Source organism: Zootoca vivipara, chromosome 2 (genome assembly GCF_963506605.1).
Source record: "Zootoca vivipara chromosome 2, rZooViv1.1, whole genome shotgun sequence".
In the NCBI taxonomy this organism is placed as follows: domain Eukaryota; kingdom Metazoa; phylum Chordata; class Lepidosauria; order Squamata; family Lacertidae; genus Zootoca; species Zootoca vivipara.
Window position 1 is genome coordinate 40,597,240 of NC_083277.1, and position 21,607 is coordinate 40,618,846.

General features: G+C 44.8%; 1 protein-coding gene across 1 annotated transcript; it reads left to right on the plus strand.

Annotated features, from left to right (window-relative positions):
• The first annotated feature begins 972 nt into the window (after positions 1–972).
• Positions 973–19,642, plus strand: MCM2 (minichromosome maintenance complex component 2). The gene is made up of 16 exons (XM_035106470.2): positions 973–1,277; positions 2,406–2,590; positions 3,985–4,160; positions 5,532–5,792; positions 6,503–6,722; positions 7,669–7,876; positions 8,635–8,769; positions 9,502–9,693; positions 10,533–10,626; positions 11,168–11,418; positions 13,037–13,163; positions 13,371–13,483; positions 13,794–14,036; positions 15,331–15,513; positions 16,616–16,771; positions 17,858–19,642. The coding sequence occupies exons 1-16, from the start codon at positions 1,272–1,274 to the stop codon at positions 17,966–17,968; spliced, it is 2,661 nt and encodes an 886-aa protein (XP_034962361.2). The 5' UTR covers positions 973–1,271; the 3' UTR covers positions 17,969–19,642.
• The last annotated feature ends 1,965 nt before the right edge of the window (positions 19,643–21,607 follow it).

Genomic DNA, 21,607 nt, shown 5'->3' on the forward strand with positions numbered 1-21,607 from the left:
TTGCTTGACAGCTAAGCAGCGAGAAAGCGCGAGATGGGGTGGGGAGGGGACCCTTTGAAAGAATTAATATCCATTTAGCAACGTCCGTTCGTGAATAGCACAAAATGCGGTCCTACATGTTTCAAAGGACTCTCGTCTCCTGAAACAATTCACTTACCGACCTTTAAACCACTTATCTGTATTGACAGAGCAATTCTGTGGGTGTTTACTTGGAACTACTGTACTGTATGTCTTACTTTTGTTCATGAAGACGCACTCTCAGGTCAACGTGCATAGGATTTTAGCCGGGGTGATCTTGCATATAAATTCTACAAAATATCTGGATACCCTCATACTGCTGGTGGGGATTTTGCAGCCATTGCTATTTTACTTTTTCAGCTAGTGTGTTGCTTGGCTCACTTGCTTGAGTAGTAGGAAGTATTGCGGGACACCCTGTACTTTGGACTATATGAGCTGATCAGTAACAAGCTGGCATGCCATGTGAATGAGCCTATCCTCTGACGAGTTCCTTTTGGCAGAGGTGTAACATGTCGGTGAGAACTGTGAGATTCTGCCCCAGTGAGCAGTCAAGGCCCTTGTATTTTGAACTAGCTATAAACAAAGTTCATGAACAGGGTGTTCCCCACATAAGCCTCCAATGGATTAAAAAGTGGAAAAGAATGGGAAGTAACAGAACGCGCTACTGGTTGTTTCCTCCTTCAAGTCGTCATATAGGGCGAATGGAGCTAAGGAGATGGGAAACGTGTTTTTAGACCCAGCCGAGGAAAAATATTGAAGAGGGAATGTCCCGCATTAACGAAACCATCACCCCAGGCCCAGCATCTCCATTTCCTCCTCCTCCTGCCGGCCTAAACTATGTGGTAGGGAACACTTAATCTTATTAAAACTAATTAATTTAACCCTATGCACAAGGACAAACCATTTTTCTGCACATTTCCTCAAAATCAAATCTTACTGAAGGCAATTGAATTAAGTCCCCTCCCCCAGCCCAAAATGCACAGGGTCGGGCTGCATGCCTTCTGCCCTCCCTCCCGAGCTAAAGCACCACCCAATTTCCTTCGGAGCTGATTAATAGGCGCAGCACGCTCTCCGCTATTCGCTCAAGAAGAGGCGGCGCCACTTTATCTGCATATTCATGAGGAGCTTATTTATTATTCACGAGCTTTCGCGGGCTTTTGGCCACGTGACTCCATTTCGCGCGGAATTCGGGCTGCGTCCGGCGCTGTGAGCAGGAAAGGGGGAGCGGTGAAGTCTCGGTAGAAGCGGCAGAGATGGCGGTGAGTAGACGCTGGACTCGGATGGGTTCCTTCCTTGGGGGTTGTACACGGGGGGTTGGGCTAGATGACCCTGGGCAGGGCCGGATTTAGATTTGATGAGGCCCTAAACTACTGGAGGCAATAGGGCCTTTTATATGTCCAGCTGTCCTTTGTCCAAAACAAACTGTCGCTTTTTTGTGTTGAATATATTGCTATATGGTAATTTATGGACCTAATAGGTATCTAAACCCATTTGCACATGTAGAATGTAGGCACCCAATATGTAGAAATGAGCAAACCAGTGATATTTTAGGGAGCAGGCTAGCATTACTTACATCATAGGAGCCTACACAACACAAAACACTGTTGCTGTATGTAGGTTTTATTTTATTTGTTTTTTTATCTTATATTTTGGAAATGTACATCCAGTTCCCCCCCTTTAAATTTTTTAACTAAATAATTTAAATTATTAAACAATTATTAAATTCAATTATTTAATAAATAATTAAATTAAATTGTTTAGATTATATGTAAATCCCTGGGATTCCCTTCCAACTGATTCTATGGTTCTCTGGGTTGACGCTGATAGGAGTTTTCTTTCCCCCATCTGAGACCTCCCTCAGGCCTTTTGTTTTCCTCCCATAGTGGCCGGCCTTCAAAGGGTTCTGCAGAGGAATCTTATTTTAAAAAACCACCCATTTGCTTCGGAGGGTGTTTGTAGGCTGATGGCATCTACACCCCAACTATGTTCTGCTGTAACACCAGCCTGCAAAATACCCCGCCCCACCTCATGCACGGGCCCAGTCCTCACTTGGAAGGGGTGAATCTGTGTCCGGGCTGCACCACTTCAGAATGCAGGGGCAATTTGCATGTGGAATTAGTTTCCTTTCAAAATACCTTCCCTGCGTGTAAACAAGAAACTCTGTGCACGCTTAGTGCAAGCCTGCCCTGCTGAACTCTGAAGGATTTACCTCTGATGAAGCATGTGTATGATTGCACTGCACATATCAGGGGAAGGTTTCTGCTTTCTGACGTGGGATAGTGTACATACCATATGTTTAAAGCACATCCCTGCATACTCCAAGAACCCAGCTTTTAAGGATATTGTTTATTGTAACTTTTAAGCTTGGCACCATGTGTTTTTTTTAGGATTCCTCAGAGTCCAATGTGGCAACCAGCCCTGCACGCAGCTCTCGTAGGGGAGAAGCCTTCACTTCTAGTCCTGGGAGAGATCTGCCCCCCTTTGAGGATGAATCTGAAGGACTCTTGGGAACAGACCAGCTCCCTGATGAAGAGGAAGATGGAGAAGAGCTGATTGGAGAAGGGATGGAAAGGTAGGAGACTTGCTCCTGTGAGAGTTATTTTGTGGCAGAATTCAGGTGATACCTTGATACATCTGCATTGATGGAAACTGGACCTCCTTGAAATAAGAAGCTTCTGAGGTGCAGGTGTTCTACATTTGGCAAAGTTACTCTTTTCTACATGGATAAGCAATTAGGATTTATTTCAAAAGATCTCAACTGATGGAGGATATTGGATTTTTCATCATTTATGTGTTGAGGTGGATGGGAACATGTCTGCAAAATATATTATTGCTTTCACCAGGTTTTATTGCTGAAAGCAAACCAAAATCTGGCATGCCTTCTAGTAGCATTTCTAGTTCAGAAGTTTGTAAATATTGCTCCCCCCCCCAAAAAAAAAATATCCAGCTGCTTCCGTGGACAACTACTCACATGTAACATCTTAACTGTGTATGAATTTGCTCCATTTGCCTCAATGATACTTCTAGCCAGACTGACAGGTGAGCATCATGATAAAGGTGGAAGAACCCACCCAGATGCATCTGCATTGGCATCACGTGCAAAAGGCAGATCTCCCTTGCTGTCTGACCGTGCTGTTGTCTAGCAATCTACACTGCCCATTTACATCCTCTGTTTGCATCTGTTTTGTGGAATTGTGTTTTGGGATAAATTCAGAAAATTACATTTTATTTTAATTCATTATATATCTGCCTCGTCCTCTTTATCTCCTCTTCCTTCTAATCTATTTTCCTTTAATAGGATTAGAGAGCATGCTATTGTTTCAGATCTTGCAATGTACCATGTACACTGATGGTGCTAGGTAATTTGATAAAGGCCCATGTATGCTCTTGTTGACGTTCTGCATGCACTTCCAAGGGTCAGAAAAACCCATTGTTACTCTTTGGCTGCCGGGCAGAGGAGTTAACTTCCCACCCAGTGCAGCTTCTGACAAACTTACTAGCTACATGTGGTAGGGGAGTCTACCCACCCCATGGCAAGGTGTCTGCCTTTGTGGATATCTGTATTCCTGTATCTCATTTTGCACAGTGCAGCTTTTTCTGTTCCATTTGCACAACATCTACCATAGCAGGAGGGGAGAACGCTCTTGTGTTCTGCTCCTCCTTGTGGGCTTCTCACCATAGTTGGCCTCCGGGAATGGGATGTTGGGCTAGAGGGGCCATTGGCCTGATCTAGCAGGCTCCTCTCATGTTCTTCCATGCACAGACTCAAACTGCAGTTGTTATTCCACGCAAAAATGGAGAATGTCGTACATTTTGCACCTTGCGTTTTTCCTGGGTAGGTGCTGTGCAACAGACTCTCTGTGAACAGGTGAACAGGTGCTTGTTTCTGCTGTAAATTTAAGCGAGGTATACAGATGGTTCACCCACGCTCTGCAGATTGATTAACTGAAGAATGTGTGTGTCTAGGGACTACCGCCCTATTCCAGAGCTTGATGTCTACGAACCTGAAGGCTTGGCTGTGGATGATGAAGATCTGGAGGAACTGACTGCCAGCCAAAGGGAAGCAGCAGAGAGAGTGATGAGGCAGAGGGACCGTGAGATGGGCCGTGGCCTGGGCCGCATGCACAGCGGCCTGCTTTATGGTATGTACTTGCAGCTTAATAGCATAAGAAGAGTCCTGCTTGATCAGAGCAAATGCCTCTCTGCTCCAGTTCCCTTTTCTGATAGTGGACAGCCAGATGCGAGAGCCCATGGCTACCATTGGTTCCCCAGCAACTGGGATCCAGGAGTAATTGTGACTAGTAGCTGTTGATACCGTTGGCCTCTATGAACCTGTCTTAATCCCCTTTTAAAGCGATCCAGATTGGTGGCCATCACATTGTTGTATCTTGTGGTGGTGAATTCTATCATTCCATTGTGTACAGTTATTTTGTTTCGACCAACACAGCTACCTACCCGTAGTTTGAATAGTACTTCCTTTTGTCTGTTCTGAATCACCCACCATTCAGTTTCTTCGGATGACCCCAGGTTTTAGTATTATGAGGTGGGGAAGAAAACAATCTATAAAGCTTGTTTCTATTTGCTCGACAGCTTATACCTGTACAATGCATCTTCTGAAGAGCAGCCAGCTGGCACTTCTATTTGTATAAATTTATATATTAAGAATATTTGTAGGTTGCCCTTTGGCAATGCTTTCAAAATGACTCAGTTCATGTGTAATGCAGCAGCAGCAGCAATACCAGAGAAAGGAGCAAAGTAGCTGCAGTCTCCTCTCCCTTTTTAAAAATTATCTTTAAAATTCCAAGAAATTGAGTGATAGCAGAGCAATTTTAGGCTGTAATCCAGTGTGCACTTAACCTATTGAATGCACCGAGACTTACTTCCACAGTGGGTTGCGCTGTGGTCTAAACCACTGAGCCTCTTGGGCTTGCTGATTATAAGATTAGCTGTTCGAATCCCTGCAATGGGGTGAGCTCCCGTTCCTCTGCCCCAGCTCCTGCCAACCTAGCAGTTCGAAAGCATGGCAGTGCAAGTAGATAAACAGGTACCGCTGCAGTGGGACGGTAAACGGCGTTTCCGTGCACTCTGGCACTCCTCACGGTCCTCTGTGCACCAGTAGCGGTTTAGTCATGCTGGCCCATGACCTGAAAAACTGTGGACAAACGCCAGCTCCCTTGGCCTGAAAGCGAGATGAGCGCCACAACCCCATAATCGCCTTTGACTGGACTTAACCGTCCAGGGGTCCTTTACCTTTACCTTTTTACCTTTTACTTCCATGTAAACATGCATACGGTAAGATTGCACTGTTAATATTGCGTGTCTCATTTTGTAAGCATGCAAGGCATGGGTTCTAATCCCAAAACAGGATGTGAGGTCGTTAGACTTGGAGCTGTATTTTGTCGCAGAGATTGGCTCTCCAGAATTGTCTACATTAACCAGTAGCATCAAAAGCCTTATGTCTGATCTGTCCTTTAAAAAAAAAAAAACACCTTTACTCCCTCTGGAAACTCCAGATAGTGATGATGAAGATGAGGATCGTCCTTTGCGCAAGAGGCGCCTGGCTGAGCGAGCTGCCGATGGCGAGGATGAAGATGAAGACATGATTGAGAGCATTGAGAACCTGGAAGACATGAAAGGGCACTCTGTGAGGGAGTGGGTGTCTATGGTAGCTCCTCGGCTTGAGATCTACCACCGCTTCAAGAACTTCCTGAAGACTCATGTGGATGACCATGGCCACAATGTCTTTAAGGAGAGGATCAGTGACATGTGCAAAGGTACAGCTGTGTGGGAATATGGGGGAGAGGATGGAGAAGAGCACCCATTTCCTCAATGTTTTCATTGATGACTGAAATCATGTTCAGATGCATCTCCTTTCTAATCTGGAACCCACTTTTTTTTTTATTCCCAGCATCTTCATCAGTGTAACTGGTTAGTGAAGTGACTAACCTGTAGGACTTCTGCAGCTTTATTTAATTTCTAGCCTATGCCATACCTGTATACAGTGGTACCTCTACTTAGAATTTAATGCGTTCCAAATGCACATTTGTAAGTCGAAAAAATTTGTAAGTCGAATCCCATAGGAATGCATTGAGAGAAAAAATTTGTAAGTCGAAGCAACCCTATCTAAAAATTCGTAAGTAGAAAAAATCCTATCTAAACCACATCCAAGATGGCGGACGGAGCTCCATTTGTAAGTAGAAACATTCGTTATTCGTAAGTAGAGGTACCACTGTAGATATTATAGATTTATAGTTCAGAAGTGATCAGAGAGCAAGAGGAAGAGAAGAAGGTTATGCCGGATACTCAGAACGGTTCATTAGATAACATCATATGCAATACATTTATATGATGTAGAAGAATATGTTCTATTGTCATTTGTAAGGTCGTAGTGCTTAATGTACACGATACTTTACACCTTTTTTATGATGGGTTGGAAAAACTGAGCCATCAAAAACGTACTTGTCATTGTGTCTTTGTGCCAAAGAGAACAGAGAGAGCCTGGTGGTGAATTATGAAGACTTGGCTGCTCGGGAGCACGTCCTTGCCTATTTCCTTCCAGAAGCCCCAGCGGAAATGTTGAAGATATTTGATGAAGCGGCCAAGGAAGTGGTGCTAGCTATGTACCCCAAATATGACCGGATTGCCAAGGAAATCCACGTCCGCATCTCCCATCTGCCTCTGGTGGAGGAGTTAAGATCACTCAGGTGAGGAATTGGTTTGATTTGGGTGATGAGCAGCCCTGCTAAGAGTTTTGGTGGATAAGCTCCAGCTACTTGCCTCATCCCCTGTGACCACAACAAGGAACCATTTAGTGACAGCAGTAGGGATGAATGTTATTTGAGTGGTGGGGGGAAGCTCTGTGTTTGTTAAATCTTCCCTAAGCAGAAGCATACCTCTCCTTTTCACGTTACTCCTCCAATCTGTAACATATTCCTTTAGAGGATTTACTGTTTTCAGTCAGATTTATGTTGAAACTAATGTTTAGGATTCAAATTGTAATTTCAGATTCTGTGCATGTTTAAAAAGAAATTGGCTGGATCCAGCCTTTACTAGAGTAGACCCATTTAAATCAATGGGACTCAAGGTAGATCATCTGATGCCTCACTGATTTCAGTGGGTCTACTCTAAGCCTGAGTAAGTCTGAATCCAAACCTAGGTGGTGCAGAAAACACAAATACCCCCACCCAAATTAGGAGAATATTTAAGGAGATTGAGAACCTGTGTAGACCACATGCAGTTCTGCTCTAGTCTTGATTGGGAGTTGGAAGTCCCAGCAAAACCTGGACGGCCTCTGCTGGCTCCTTTCTTCTGTTGTAAGACCTGCATTCTCCCATGCATTGGAGACCATGAACAACCCTGGAGAGTAAAGAAGCTCTGGAAAATCCCAGCCTAGACGTTGTAGCTGCAGTTCTTTCCTTCTCGCTCCTTGGGTGGCAAGACTTCTGATGGTTGTGGTGTGTGTTTCATTAGGGAGTTGTTATGAATAAGAACTCGTTTTTTCTTAAAATAATCCATTCTAAGACAGTGCATTTGTTTTAATTGCATTTGAATTGCCATGATAGCCTGGAGACGACTGTGGTTGTTTTTCACTTCCCTGAAAGTACGGGATCTATCTCAACACTTATTTGCTTGTTTCGCCTTTTCTCTTAGGCAGCTGCACTTGAACCAGCTGATCCGGACGAGTGGAGTTGTGACGAGCTGCACAGGGGTCCTGCCCCAGCTCAGCATGGTCAAGTACAACTGCACCAAGTGTAGCTTCATCCTAGGGCCTTTCACGCAGTCCCAGAACCAGGAAGTAAAGCCAGGATCCTGCCCAGAGTGTCAGTCCGTGGGTCCCTTTGAAATTAACATGGAAGAGGTAAGCAAGGATCAGGGTGATTTTAGGAGTCTGGCTCCTGCTGTTCTATGTCTTAAGGGCATGCATGTGTCATATATAGCTGGGACAAATTAGGCCAGAGCTCAGCTCTTTCTTCTTCGCTTGGAGGTATTTAAGGAGAGACTGATAAGTCATGATATTCCATTTGACCTAGTCATGCACACCCAGACTGCACTGCTGCAGCCAACCCTATCCATCACCTTCCCAAAGTCTCGCTTTCCTGTTGAGAGTTTCCAGTGGCTTCTGCAGGGAATCTGTCATGTGTTGGCACCTTGAAGGGTGGTGCCTTTGTTTAAAGTCGATGCGACTTTGTATAGTGGTGGTTTGGGGAGTGATAGTCTGCCTTGAATGGACACTTCACAATGCAGTAGATACAAGACATTCTCTGTCTTTTTGCAGCTGCATACTGGCATGGCTGCTCTCCTGGAGGCCTCTTGTGTGGGTGCAAGGGCAAGGGGCCTGTCCTTGCATGAAAGCATAGAATGCCATATTAGTCGTCATAAATGCAGTGCTGATACATAGAAAACATTTGTACCATTTCCTTCCCTATAGAGCCAGGTCTTGCAAGGCTTTGGGCTTGCAAACGTAACGGGAAAATGATCTAGAGAGACCTGCTTGCAATGCCTCTTTTGATATTGTGGTTTCCTTCTTTCCCTTCTGGAATGTTGGTTGGGGTGTTTGTGTGTGTGTCCTTTTTGTTGCCTTTGACCTGCTGGCTGATTAATATTGTTTCCCCACAGACGGTCTACCAGAACTACCAGCGCATCAAAATCCAGGAGAGCCCAGGGAAGGTGGCAGCGGGCAGGCTCCCTCGCTCCAAGGATGCCATCTTGCTTGCCGACCTAGTTGACAGCTGCAAGCCAGGAGATGAGATTGTGAGTACAATGCCAGAGGAAGGAGAGGGAGAAGCCATGAGAGACTGACACTCACAAAACCATTTTTTAAAAAAATGTTCTGGTGTATAGAATTTGAGAAGGGGGTGCTTGTCATCTTGATTAAAATTGTGCTGTGTGAATGAAGCATGCCAGAATGCTAACTCAAGGCTTCTTAAGCCCCCTGGTGGGTTTGTGCATTATACTGTATAGCAGAAAATAAAAACTTTGGCCTTTTCCATATTTTTGCAGATACTTTTTTTATCTGCATGATGACACACACACACCTGTCTAGGCTTGTAGGCTGCCAACTCAGGTTTACATCTAGATTCCTTGGAAATTAAGACTCTTGGCATGCTTTGCAGAACTTCAAAGAAGCGAAGGCGCTATTGTCAGCAGAATAGTTTAAAGGAAAACAGATGATGATGGTTTTTTTGCCAGGTAGAAGTTGCAGATGTTGTGTTAATGTGTCATATGCATCACATCTATTAAACAGAACAATAGTGTCCACGCCACTCTGAGGAAACTTCTTCAGACACTTAACTATGCTTCGATCAACATCAAATGGAGTTAGCAACTTGTTTCCAGAGCAGCTCAGTCACGCATATGTCACCATGATGCCAAAAGGCATCTATCTACTCAGCTTGGCTTTTCATTATCTTCTGTGGCTCCTTCAGTTGCAGGGATTTGTCTTGGTACCAGTGACTAAAGAATCTCTCCCCTTTTGCCTTTCAGGAGCTAACTGGAATATACCATAATAATTATGATGGATCTTTGAACACTGCCAATGGGTTTCCCGTCTTTGCGACAGTGATCCTGGCTAATCACATTGCCAAGAAGGATAATAAGGTGGCTGTTGGGGAGCTCACAGATGAGGACATGAAGGTCATCGTAGGCCTGTCCAAGGATGAGCAGATTGGAGAGAAAGTGAGTTTGGAACCCAAATTCACCTTTGGGTTTTTTGTTTCCCACTTGAGGACAGGGAATGGGTTAACCAGTCAGAACCTGCATGGAGGAGCTTGGCATGTAGAAGATTCCAGGTACTCCCCCAAATATTTTCTGTCGCCCCATTTGTTCCTCCAGCATTCAATTACAGTGTGTTTGTATTTCAATGTGTGGGAGAATTATTGCTCCCCTAGTAGCAGGCTTTACCAGCCCTTCACTTCCTTAGTCTAGCTATTCATCCAAAGGCAAGCAGCTTTTTGATTCCAAGAACAGAAAGGCCCACAGGCTTCAAGTTAAAAAATAAATAAATTCCCTGCTGCAGAACTCTTTCGGAGTGGCCACTGTGGTTCTCCAAGAAAACCTTTACACGAAATCAAAAGGTATGCTCACAAATGTATGCTCACAATGTGCAGTTATGAGCTGCTAAGTGTTACCTGGGTCCCCTAACCCTTTCTAAATTAGCACATCTAAATATGCACGAATGCACATTGGTCCATTTTATATCCCACCTTTCCTCCAAGGATCTCAAGGTGGTGCACATGGTTCTCATATTCCCTATTTTATGCACGCAACAGCTCTGTGAAGTAGGTTGGACTGAGAGACTGTGATCCATTGAGCTTGCTGACTGAGTGTCTCAAACCATAGCACCACACATGCAGTCAAGCACACAATTGTTCTCTCTTTCCACTGCATGTGGCTGATGTTGCTATGCAAGTGGACCTCTAGAGCCTTTAAGCAGCTTTTCATTGTAACATGGCTGCTTCTCTTGCTACCTCTGTCATCCAAGATGACCTCCTGTAAACAGCTGGCTTTCCTTGCAGATCTTTGCCAGCATTGCTCCTTCCATCTATGGACACGAAGACATCAAAAGGGGCCTGGCTCTAGCCCTGTTCGGAGGAGAACCCAAAAATCCAGGTAGGTCAAAGAGCTTGTTACCCAAAGAAGCTGTCTGATCAATATTGCCTTAACAGCTGCAGAGGTTATCTCTATAGTGCTACAAGGAAATTACACCAGAGAGGTGTGACTTGACAGACAGTTTTGAAAGGCCACTCTTAATTTTCAGTGCAGTTCACTCATCTCGTTGCAATCAGAAGAAAATGGTTAGTCGCCACTTTGAACGTTTTGCACCAGACCTTTCTGCCCCAAATGTTGCAATATATGGCATGATTCTAAAGTTCCCAGAGCTTACCGGTAATTGGGAATTCTGTCCATTGTCCAGTTACCTGGTTTTTCCTTTCCAGGTGTCCCTCCTTTCCAGTTTTATGGCCCCTGTGAAAGGATACCAGCAAAGTGTGCTATTCTGCATTGTTTTATCTTTTTCTTGTTGAAATACCTCCTTCAGTATTACATTGTTCCTCTAGAGGGCAGCACTTGAGTTCCACATTTTAGTGTACGGTACCTGAATGATAAGCTTTTAGTTAGACTCGCTTTTCGTGTGTGTCATTAAATGCTTTAGGAGGAAAACATAAGGTCCGTGGCGACATCAACGTCTTGCTTTGCGGAGATCCTGGAACGGCCAAGTCTCAGTTCCTCAAATATGTGGAGAAAGCGTCCAGCAGAGCGATCTTCACCACTGGCCAGGGAGCTTCTGCAGTCGGTCTGACTGCTTATGTGCAGAGGCACCCCGTGAGCAAGGAGTGGACCCTCGAGGCCGGAGCCCTTGTGCTGGCAGACAGGGGGGTTTGCTTGATAGATGAATTTGACAAGGTGAGTGTTGATTCGGGCACCAGGACCAAGGTAGATTTTGAATAAAGCTGCCTGGGCTGTGCCCACATAGGTCAAGGCTGCAGACTCGGATCTTTGACCTGGAAACCGGTCCTGCAAAGTATTTAGCTTATTTATTTTTTATTTTGCAAGGTTCATATGCTGCTTGATTGTAGTAAAACCTTAAAGTGGCTTACAAAAAAAAGAATAAAGCAATAAAATTAGCAGTAAGCACCAAATATTTAAAACACCAACTCCCCCCCCCCCAAAAAAAAATACTGAAATCGTTTAACCAACAGATTACTGAAAGATTTAATGGTAGCGGGGTTTATATAATAAAAATATATACAGCTAATTAAAAGGAGTAAAAAACATCAGGAAAGTGGTGGGAAGTCAAGAAGAAACTTTGTATGTTAAACAAGTTGTATATTATGATAAATGCTTTGAAATATTGTTGGAGACTTAATAAAAATGAGATAGATTGATTGATTGATTAAAATCAACAAAAGGCTAAAAAAACCACATTGAAACACGCGTCAGCATTTGACATTAGCTTTGCCTAAACAAACATTTGTTGTTGCTGTTTAGTCGTGTCCGTCTCTTCATGACCCCATGGACCAGAGCACGCCAAGCACTCCTGTCTTGCACTGCCTCCCGCAGTTTAGTCAGACTCATGTTGGTGGCTTCAAGAACACTGTCCAACCATCTCGTCCTCTGTCGTCCCTTTCTCCTAGTGCCCTCCATCTTTCCCAACATCAAGGTCTTTTCCAAGGATTCTTCTCTTCTCATGAGGTGGCCAAAGTATTGGAGCCTCAGCTTCATGATCTGTCCTTCCAGTGAGCACTCAGGGCTGATTTCCTTCAGAATGGATAGGTTTGATCTTCTTGCAGTCCATGGGACTCTCAAGAGTCTCCTCCAGCACCATAATTCAAAAGCATCAATTCTTTGGCGATCAGCCTTCTTTATGGTCCAGCTCTCACTTCCATACATCACTACTGGGAAAACCATAGCTTTAACTATACAGACTTTTGTTGGCTTTGCCCAAACAAAAACGTTTTTATCAGGTGCCAAAAAGAGTACAGCGAAAGTGTCAGCCTGGTGTCAATCGGCAGGGAGTTCCAAAGAGTGGGTGCTGTCAGTTTCTTCTTATGTGGTACCTGTAACAGTGCCAGTTCCGCAGACTGAAGCGGTCAATGGTCATATATCGGGTAAGGGTAGGGTAGATTTTTAAAATGTGAACAATAAGTAAAATATAAACAGGTAGCACTAGCTCGTGAATTCATGACTTCTCGAGAAGTCGGGAAGAGAACATAGTGCAATGGCAGGGCACGTGGAAGGTGCTAGGTTCAGACCCTGGACATCTCCAGGTTGTTGTTTTTTTAATGTAGCAGTTGAGACTGAGACTGTGGAGAGCCACCAATAATCAGAGTATGGTGCTCAATGAAAAGATAGACTAGTCTGCTATAAGCCATTGTCCTATGGGGTTTTCTGTCCTAGAAAACACCTAAATAGGTAAATAGCTAAACACAGTTGCTTGGAGGCTTCTGGTGATGTCGCTCTTTCTTATAAGTATTCAGGGGCCAAGTTGCTTTGATAGGTGAATGCCTTTGTCTTTCTTCAGATGACTGATCAGGACAGGACCAGCATCCATGAAGCCATGGAGCAGCAGAGCATCTCCATCTCCAAGGCTGGCATTGTCACATCTCTGCAAGCTCGCTGCACCATCATTGCTGCCGCCAACCCCATAGGTAAGAGGTGTAGGAAGCTGTTGCTATTCCACAGTTGCTCGAAAAGACACATGCTGTTGGCTTTGGATGTACTGCTGCGTGTATGTAGGTCCAGAGGGGGAAAGGAATCTGTGTAATCGGGTGCAAAGATGAATCAGTACCAGGAAAGGGGAAAGCACTGGTCTTTGGGTTCATCAGCTCTTTCTAAGCCGCCATCTTTCCTTCTAGGTGGGCGCTATGACCCTTCCTTGACTTTCTCAGAAAACGTGGATCTGACTGAGCCCATCATATCTCGGTTTGACATCCTCTGTGTGGTCAGGGACACAGTGGATCCTGTTCAGGTATGAGGCTTTGCAAGTTCTTTATGACCTGAGCAAGGCTTGAGGGCTGATTCGCCAAGGGGCTACCAATTGGCATAGTTTTATGAAGAAGCAGTGATAAATTCTGCATCCCAGCAGCCTCGTCCACTGAGAACACTTTGGATGAACGCAGCTGCTTAGTAACACGGTCCAACTCTTGACAGACTGCTTGCATATCTTCAACCCAGGGTTGCCCTTTCTCTTTCCCTCTACGTTGCAAGTTGCTTGGTGTAGGTTTTTCTCTTTTGGGACTGCTAAAGTTGCCTGTTCCCTCTTCAATGACTCGTTGCAGGACGAGATGCTGGCTCGCTTTGTTGTCGGCAGTCACATCAAACATCACCCCAACAGCAAGGACGTTGCGAACGGAGACTCCCAAGAGATTATCCTCCCAAATACTTACGGCGTAGAGCCCATCCCACAGGAGATCCTGAAGAAGTACATTATTTATGCAAAGGAAAAAGTCCACCCAAAACTCAACCAGATGGACCAGGACAAAGTTGCCAGGATGTACAGTGAACTCAGGAAAGAATCCATGGTAAGCAGACATGGCAGGAAGTAGACAGGGCCTTGCTCTGCTACCTAAAGATGCCAGATACTGAATTGTTGGGCCTTGTGCAATGTGCAGGTGACACCCCTCTCACCTGACAAGTGAAGCAGCTCCAACACAGCCCTGGAGCTCCTGTGCCTTTTTAGAAGAGTTTTATCTGCTAAATCATCCTGCTGGGAGGTTGCTCATCTTCTGTGCATTGCAGTTTGTCTGCCAGCAGATGGCGCACTCCATCCAGTTGTTGGTAGCATTGAACTAAGGCAGTGTTTGCAAAACCCACCTAGGGGGTCTGCAGCTCCATTCACATAACAAAAAACTACCGTAGAGATAAACCCCTCCCCCCAAAAGCCAGCAACAACAGAGGCTCTGCAGGACAATGGAGAAGCACTGAACTGAGGTGTGCTGGAGGGATTTGTTCGCTCTACGCTGTTAATCAAAGCCCTATTCCCAGAGGATCTTCGAACATTTGCCAGCTTTTTTTCTTCTGTCAGCTTACAGTTTTGCACAGCGATCAAAGGGCTGCTTCTCAAGTTTAAATGTCTCCCTGCCCGCCTTGCAGGTGACAGCAGCTTCAAGCAGCTAGGAAGCCTGATTTCTGCTCAGGCCTTCGAAGTAGGGCCTCAAGAGATGGCAAATTGCCCTCCCAGGATCTCTTCCCCCTTCCATCTCTTAAGTGGGATCACCTGCAATTGGCCGTCTGTTTTTCCAGAGGGAGTGGCCCCAGGGTCACTTCTGGGTCACATTTGACACACCCGTGGGGCGACCATTGGTCTTCTCTACTCACTTGGCGCTGCTGTCACTTGTGAGGGGAAAAATATTTTTTGAACTGAAAAGTTGTGTGTGCGAAGTTTAATTTTGCTAAAGTTTATCTAAATCTACAGCACTTGAATAATATTGAGCATGCAGCTCAAAGACAGCTTGAAAGGCGGCCCTCTGGTCATCTCATAAAACAGTGTTACTGGTTTTATTTCTGTACTTTTTGTGCGGGTTTAAAAAAAAAAATCTTAAAGTGGGGGACTGAATGGGCAAGAGTGACATGGAGCACCCTTGTTTTGAACCAAGCCTTTATCCTCTTTATTCATTATATTTCTGCTTACCTCCCTGTACTCTTTAAACGTCTTTCACTGTGTTTTTACTGAGTTTGTCCAGTTTCTACCGTACCATATACCACTTCACAGCGGGCAAAAGGGGCTTACAAACTGATATGTTGCCGACATACATAGGCAACAAGATCAGAAGCAAGCTCTTTGCAAGTTGGAATGCTCCTTCTCTCTCCCTGCAGGCAACTGGAAGCATCCCCATCACCGTGCGCCACATTGAGTCCATGATCCGGATGGCTGAGGCCCATGCCCGCATGCACCTGCGGGACTACGTAGTGGAGGACGACGTCAACATGGCCATCCGGGTGATGCTGGAGAGCTTCATTGACACGCAGAAATTTAGCGTCATGAGGAGCATGCGGAAGGTATGTGAGGCTGCGCTTGTGGGCTGAGTAGGTGGGAGGTCCTCCTTTTCTTTCCTTTTTAAAGGAATATGGGGTCAACAACTGACACCTCCAGAACTTCAGTGTAATTGAGGTACAGGGCTAGACCCAAAAAGTGGTTCAGTTCTTTGTACATGTTTATATTGGCCTCATTGGACCTACTAACTAGGCAGACTGAAAACAGCCAGGGGTGGTTAGACTAAAGACCCTTGTTATTTTCCTTGAAAAGTCAAAGCCCTAGAGCAGATGCGCTGATTTCCTGTGACAGTAGCTGGAGCCTATGAAACAAAAGAACGAGATCCCATGCAAGTGACTTTCTCCATTCACTCTCCTTTGCAGTAGGATATATATATATATATATATATATATATACACACACACACACACACACACACACACACACATACAGTGGTACCTCTAGTTGCGTGCAACTCTGGATATGTATTCTTCGGGTTACGCACATGGCAAACCCGGAAGTATTTTTCCGGGATTCGCCCTGCACACATGCACAGAAGTGCTCTACCGCGCCGCTCACATACGCAAAACAGGCATCTCCGGTTGCAAAAACCTTGGGATTTGACCGGAGTTCCGGATCCTGTCCACAACTGGAAGTACCACCGTAGTCCCCTTTTATGTTGCTTTCTCTTGGTAGCACCAGGGGATGGGACAAGTCAAATGACTTAACAGCAGAGTGTTAATGTCACAACTGGTGGATATAGGATATTCTAGAATGGCGGCAAATAGGTGGGCTAAGTGCAGCATAATGTGGAACCCTTTTGATTAGTGGCATGGTTTTCAGGGTAAGTGGGAGGTCAATCAAGGTCCATGAAATGTAATGGGACCTTGCTGTTCTCCCCTTAAAAACTCAGTAGCCAGGGTTCTCCAAAAAGTCCAGCATTTTATTCCTCAGAAAGCCTGTTTTGAAGTATTTTTCTGTGGTCAGTGGCTGATTCCTCTACTTAAAGATGATGTCATTTTATTGAGTTGGGGGGGGGGTGTCACTGGAATGTACCCCCCACTCCTTTCAATCTGTGTGATCATCTTGATGACTCTCCCAACCTTGCTTCCTGTTTTTCCTGCACAGACTTTCTCCAGGTACCTCGCCTTCAAGCGAGATAACAACGAGCTCTTGCTGTTCATTTTGAAGCAGTTGGTGTCGGAACAGATGATGTACCAGAGGAATCGCTACGGGGCTCAGCAAGATACCATTGAGGTGCCAGAGAAAGACTTAGTTGATAAGGTATGTGGGTGACTTTTCCCCAACGTACTTGCTGTGCTTGGGAGCCTAAATCTACCCTTCTGAGGCCCTCCTGTGTTTCCTTTCTAAGCTTTGGGCAAATGGGCTGTGAGCATTGGTTGTTGCAAGGGGAAGTGTAGTACAGTAGAACCAGGCAGGCCTTTGGGCTTCAGCCTCTGCAACAACTTCTTTGGGTGTTGCACACATGTCTTGAAGCTTTAATGCAGGGATAGAGAAGCTGCGACCCTCTAAGGCAGGCATCCCCAAACTGCGGCCCTCCAGATGTTTTGGCCTACAACTCCCATGATCCCTAAGAGGACCAGTGGTCAGGGATGATGGGAATTGTGGTCCAAAACATCTGGAGGGCCGAAGTTTTGGGGATGCCTGCTCTAAGGTGTTTCTGTACGACGGTTCCCACCAGCCACAGTTAAGTGTTGCCTGGTGGTCAGAGAAGTTGCAGTCTAGCTATCCTTGGAAAAAGGACCTCAATGCATAGAGATAAAGATCAAGGAAACTCTAGAGATGCCACATTCATTTTAGCAGCATTAAATCCTCGTGGATAAAATGTCCCAAGTCCATCTAGTCTGCCAGGTGTCCCTGTGGGAGAGGAGCTAAAAGTCTGCACCCCTTCAGGTACAGTTATAGCGATCACAGAAACAGATTTAACGTGAAGTAGAGTCTTAGTGGCTACCAACCTGGAGGGCTGTGTGCTCCCTCCACTGCCAGAGACAGCAATGCTTCTGAATGCCAGTTGCTTGAAACCAGGAGGGGAGAGCGCTGTTGTACTGAGGTCCTGCTTGCAGGCTTCCCATAGGCATTTGGTTGACCACTGTGAGAACAGGAGGCTGGACTAGATTGGCCTTTGGCTTGATCCAGCAGATCTGCTCTTCAAAGATGAGGCAGGTGCCCTTATTGTGCCCTTAACGGTTCAGTCATCTCCTTTTCTGTTCTCCTGGTTGTTGGTTTTTTTTTTGCTAGACTGATATGCATTCATGATGAATCTGTTCTCGATTAAACTCTTTGGAGCTTGTGGGAAAGTCTGGCAAACACATCTCTTTATATTCTTCTCCTCCCTCTGCCCCCTCCCAGGCCCGCCAGATCAACATCCACAACCTTTCTGCCTTCTACGACAGTGAATTGTTCAAAATGAACAGGTTCAGCCGCGACGTGAAGCGGAAACTGATTGTGCAGGCATTCTGAGGGCAGCAAATTCCTGAGTGGCTCCGGATAATAAGAATTTGGAACTGTGCTTCCTCCAGTGGTGCAGTGGAACACAGGCCGCTGTAAAGCAAGTATCACAGGGAAGATCTGGACAATCTGCTACGAAGGGCTTGTGCATAGAATAGATTGGAGCCAAATACTCAAACTCCTGAGCTTGCTGGGTGAAATGTTGCAGGAATGGTTTCCTGCTGGTCCCTACGTTTTTGAAATTTTGACTCCACTTGGGCAGGTTTTTCTTCTTCTTCAAAATACCTTCCTAGATTGATTAAACTTTATAGGGTAGGGGTAAGACTACATTGGGAGAGCCACAGGCTAGCCACCTTGGTTGCAAGGTTCTGCCCTTCTGTAACTGGGAATGACTTTGTTTAGGCTATCCAAACAAGCAGAGGGGGAACGTAAGATCAAGTTGTACTCCATCTCTCTCCATTTATTATACAGTCCAAAGCTGAGCTCACAAACCTTTCACACCTGGAAGAAATGTGTTGTTTCTGCACATGAAGATGGCTCATTAATCTTCTGCAAGGTCGTGGTGTGTAGACCCCTCTTCGGACACGTGAAAACAAACGGGCAAAGCATTTCCCCTCTTGATTTGAACATATAGATAAGTTTATAAGTCTGTCGTTGAATTAACAGTTCCCGTTCTATTGTATGTATGAAAAGCTCAAGTGGTGTGTTCAGAGACAGATTTAAATTAGAACTTCTCCTCTTCAGACTGCAGTGTATCTTGAAGTACTTCTTTCCTATTTTTGTAAGGCTGCTATGCATTTGTCTAGCAGGAGGCAGGTTTTGTGAAGTTTGTTTTGAAATGGAAAATAAAAGGTTTAAAAACAGGCTTTTGCATATAAAAAGGGCCTTGCTTTCTGTAAGAGAATATTAAATTCCTAAGTCCTTGTGCATCAACTGCATGTGCTGCTCTCCATGGAACGAGAGAATTTGCTGGTCTCTTGCCTCCTGAGCTTTCTGGCAAATGCTTTATCTGCCCACTCAGCCTGCCTGTGGCAAGCTTAGAGACCCTTATTGTCACATCAAAGACTGAATTGGAGACATTTAAGCAAGACAGAGCTGCACCTCCTTTGTCATTGACTAGTGGCAAAAAAACAAACCCAACAACCACCACTTCACAGCTGGCTGACTTGCTCCCTATTACATTTTCAACACTATGTAATTTGGACTTCTTTATTTAACCCCCTGAATGTTTTTTTCTGGGTGTCTCATTGCATTACGTAAGGATGTTTTGGAGCCAGTTTTATATCTGTTTTTGGCTGGAGGTTGCTCCTCTTCTTCCTTAGGTCAGCTCATAGACAGCAAGTGCTTTTTATTGTTCTCTTCCACCATATTTTTAGTGCACCGAATGAAAATGTTAAAGAGCAGAGCACTAGTCTGTGAAAGTTCAAACCTAGGCCTCTTCCAGAAGCAAATATACTTCTAGAAGAATAACAGGGATGTGCTATAAGCCAATTTTTCAGTGCCTGACTTTTACATATCCTAAGCTTTTTAAGACAGGACAAATCTAAATACATTGATGGCTGTGGGGCTTCTGTACCATACTTAGTTCTGGCAATACTGATAGTAACTGGAGCAGGCACCCCCAAACTGCGGCCCTCCAGATGTTTTGGCCTACAACTCCCATGATCCCTAGCTAACAGGACCAGTGGTCAGGGATGATGGGAATTGTAGTCCAAAACATCTGGAGGGCCGAAGTTTGGGAATGCCTGAACTAGAGCTTAGACTCAAATGTTCGTGGAAATGCAGCCAGCTCTTCCACCTCCACTTCCCACTTAGTGGACATGTTGCTTTGTCTGGTGTCCTCTGCCATGAACCAGCCCCTCCTCCCTCCCTTCTCAACCTCTGTGCCTTACTGTCTGTTTGTAATGTTTCCTGATTCTCTAGAGGTCAATTTGTTCTCTTCTGCAAGTTTGCCAGTCCACAATCAGTCCTTCATTTGTATCCTGTATATTTTACTCTGCAAACTCCCTGGCCAGAGAATGTTTATATTCGAGTCAGGATCTTCTGTCTACTTACTGGCCTTATTGAGATTTGGTTTGATGATAGAATAAAGTTTTATATGCACAAATGAGCAGGAGCTTTTGAGATGGCTGCTTGAAATACTGTCCTGTATATTCTTCAATATGGCCACTGTACCATAAAAGTTCTAAACATAATTATACAAGATCCCCGCTGCCTATACAGGATCTAGCACCCTGTTTATTCTGAATGTGTTTAATATTGAAGGGCAAGAGAACTACCATTATCTTCCGGAGTACTTGGCATGGCAAGTTGCCTTGCCTATGCTGATTAAATATTTAATGATATAATATCTGCTCTATGCTTCAATAGGCAAATGCTTTCTCTGGAAAGAATGGAAGCACAGTCCTGGATATCAGCAATCATCTCTACACTAAAGCTCGCTTTTGGCTTATTGATGCTGACAAAAAGAAAATACTTAGCATGTTTGCTAGAAGCCTTGCATTCTCTCTCTCCTGTGCCCCCCTCCCCTTCTTGGTTCTATATAAATACGTATAGTGCTATATAAATCAATCATGGTGGTTAAACCTTTGATCTGCTATCTTCAGGTTTTTATTATTTTATTGCACTGATTTGTCATTTTTTTTGTACACAAAAAGTAATCCAAAGGGATTCACAAAATAGTATTGAGGGTTAAAACCAAAATACCATAAAAACTCTTTTCTGCATATAAAAGCCAGGTCTAGCATACCCCACACTGAATACTGTACTGTACCCCAAATCTTCCAAATGAGGGGCCAGATGGAATTCTGAGTAAAGAGAAACTGCGGTCTGTGTACAAGAGCCCTCTCCCCTCTTGTAGTTTCCAGCAACTGGTTTTCAGAAGCAGCGTTTCCTCTGCCTATGGAGGCAAAGTCAAGCTGAGGTCCAGCTCCGAGGGCCTTCTGGCGGTTCCCTCATTACGAGAAGCCAAGTTACAGGGAACCAGGCAGAGGGCCTTCTCGGTAGTGGCACCCACCCTGTGGAATGCCCTCCCACTAGAGGTCAAAGAGAACAATTACCAGACCTTTAGAAGGCATCTCAAGGCAGCCCTGTTTAGGGAAGCTTTTAATGTTTGATGGATTTTTGTATTTTAGAATTTCTGTTTTTTTGGAAGCCGCCCAGAGTGGCTGGGGGAACCCGGCCAGATGGGCGGGGTATAAATAATAAATTATTATTATTATTATCCTCCAACATACCTTTTCTCTAAACTAAAAAGATCCCAAATGCCACCACCTTTCCCCACAAGGGAGTTGCTCCATCCTGCCCAGCCAATCTTTCAAAGAAAGTAAAGTTTGAGATATCCTTCCCCCCCCTTTTTTCAACTTCAAATTATAAGCTAGACACAGTAATCATGTAAAGTGCCAGCTCTTGATGGGTCTGATTAACTGATTTATTTATATTAAGTAGAAGAAAAATATTGGAACATTAATTCTTCAGTCCCTGGAGCAGAATGGGCACAATTCCATCTCCCAACCATTGTCTGGTCTCGAAGCAAACCTCTCACTATTTCCCACCCACACCTTTTTTGAGTGTGAGTGTCCTGTGGGAGTATCAGTGGGGCGGTAATAATAAAAATAAATCATTTATTTATATCCCACCCATCTGGCTGGG

What these genes read in the sequence shown, in the direction of transcription:
- MCM2 (XM_035106470.2), top strand. An exon ending in ATTGGAGAAGGGATGGAAAG is followed by an intron (nt 2,591 to 3,984) that starts GTAGGAGACTTG and finishes GTGTGTGTCTAG; the next exon opens with GGACTACCGCCCTATTCCAG. An exon ending in GCACAGCGGCCTGCTTTATG is followed by an intron (nt 4,161 to 5,531) that starts GTATGTACTTGC and finishes TGGAAACTCCAG; the next exon opens with ATAGTGATGATGAAGATGAG.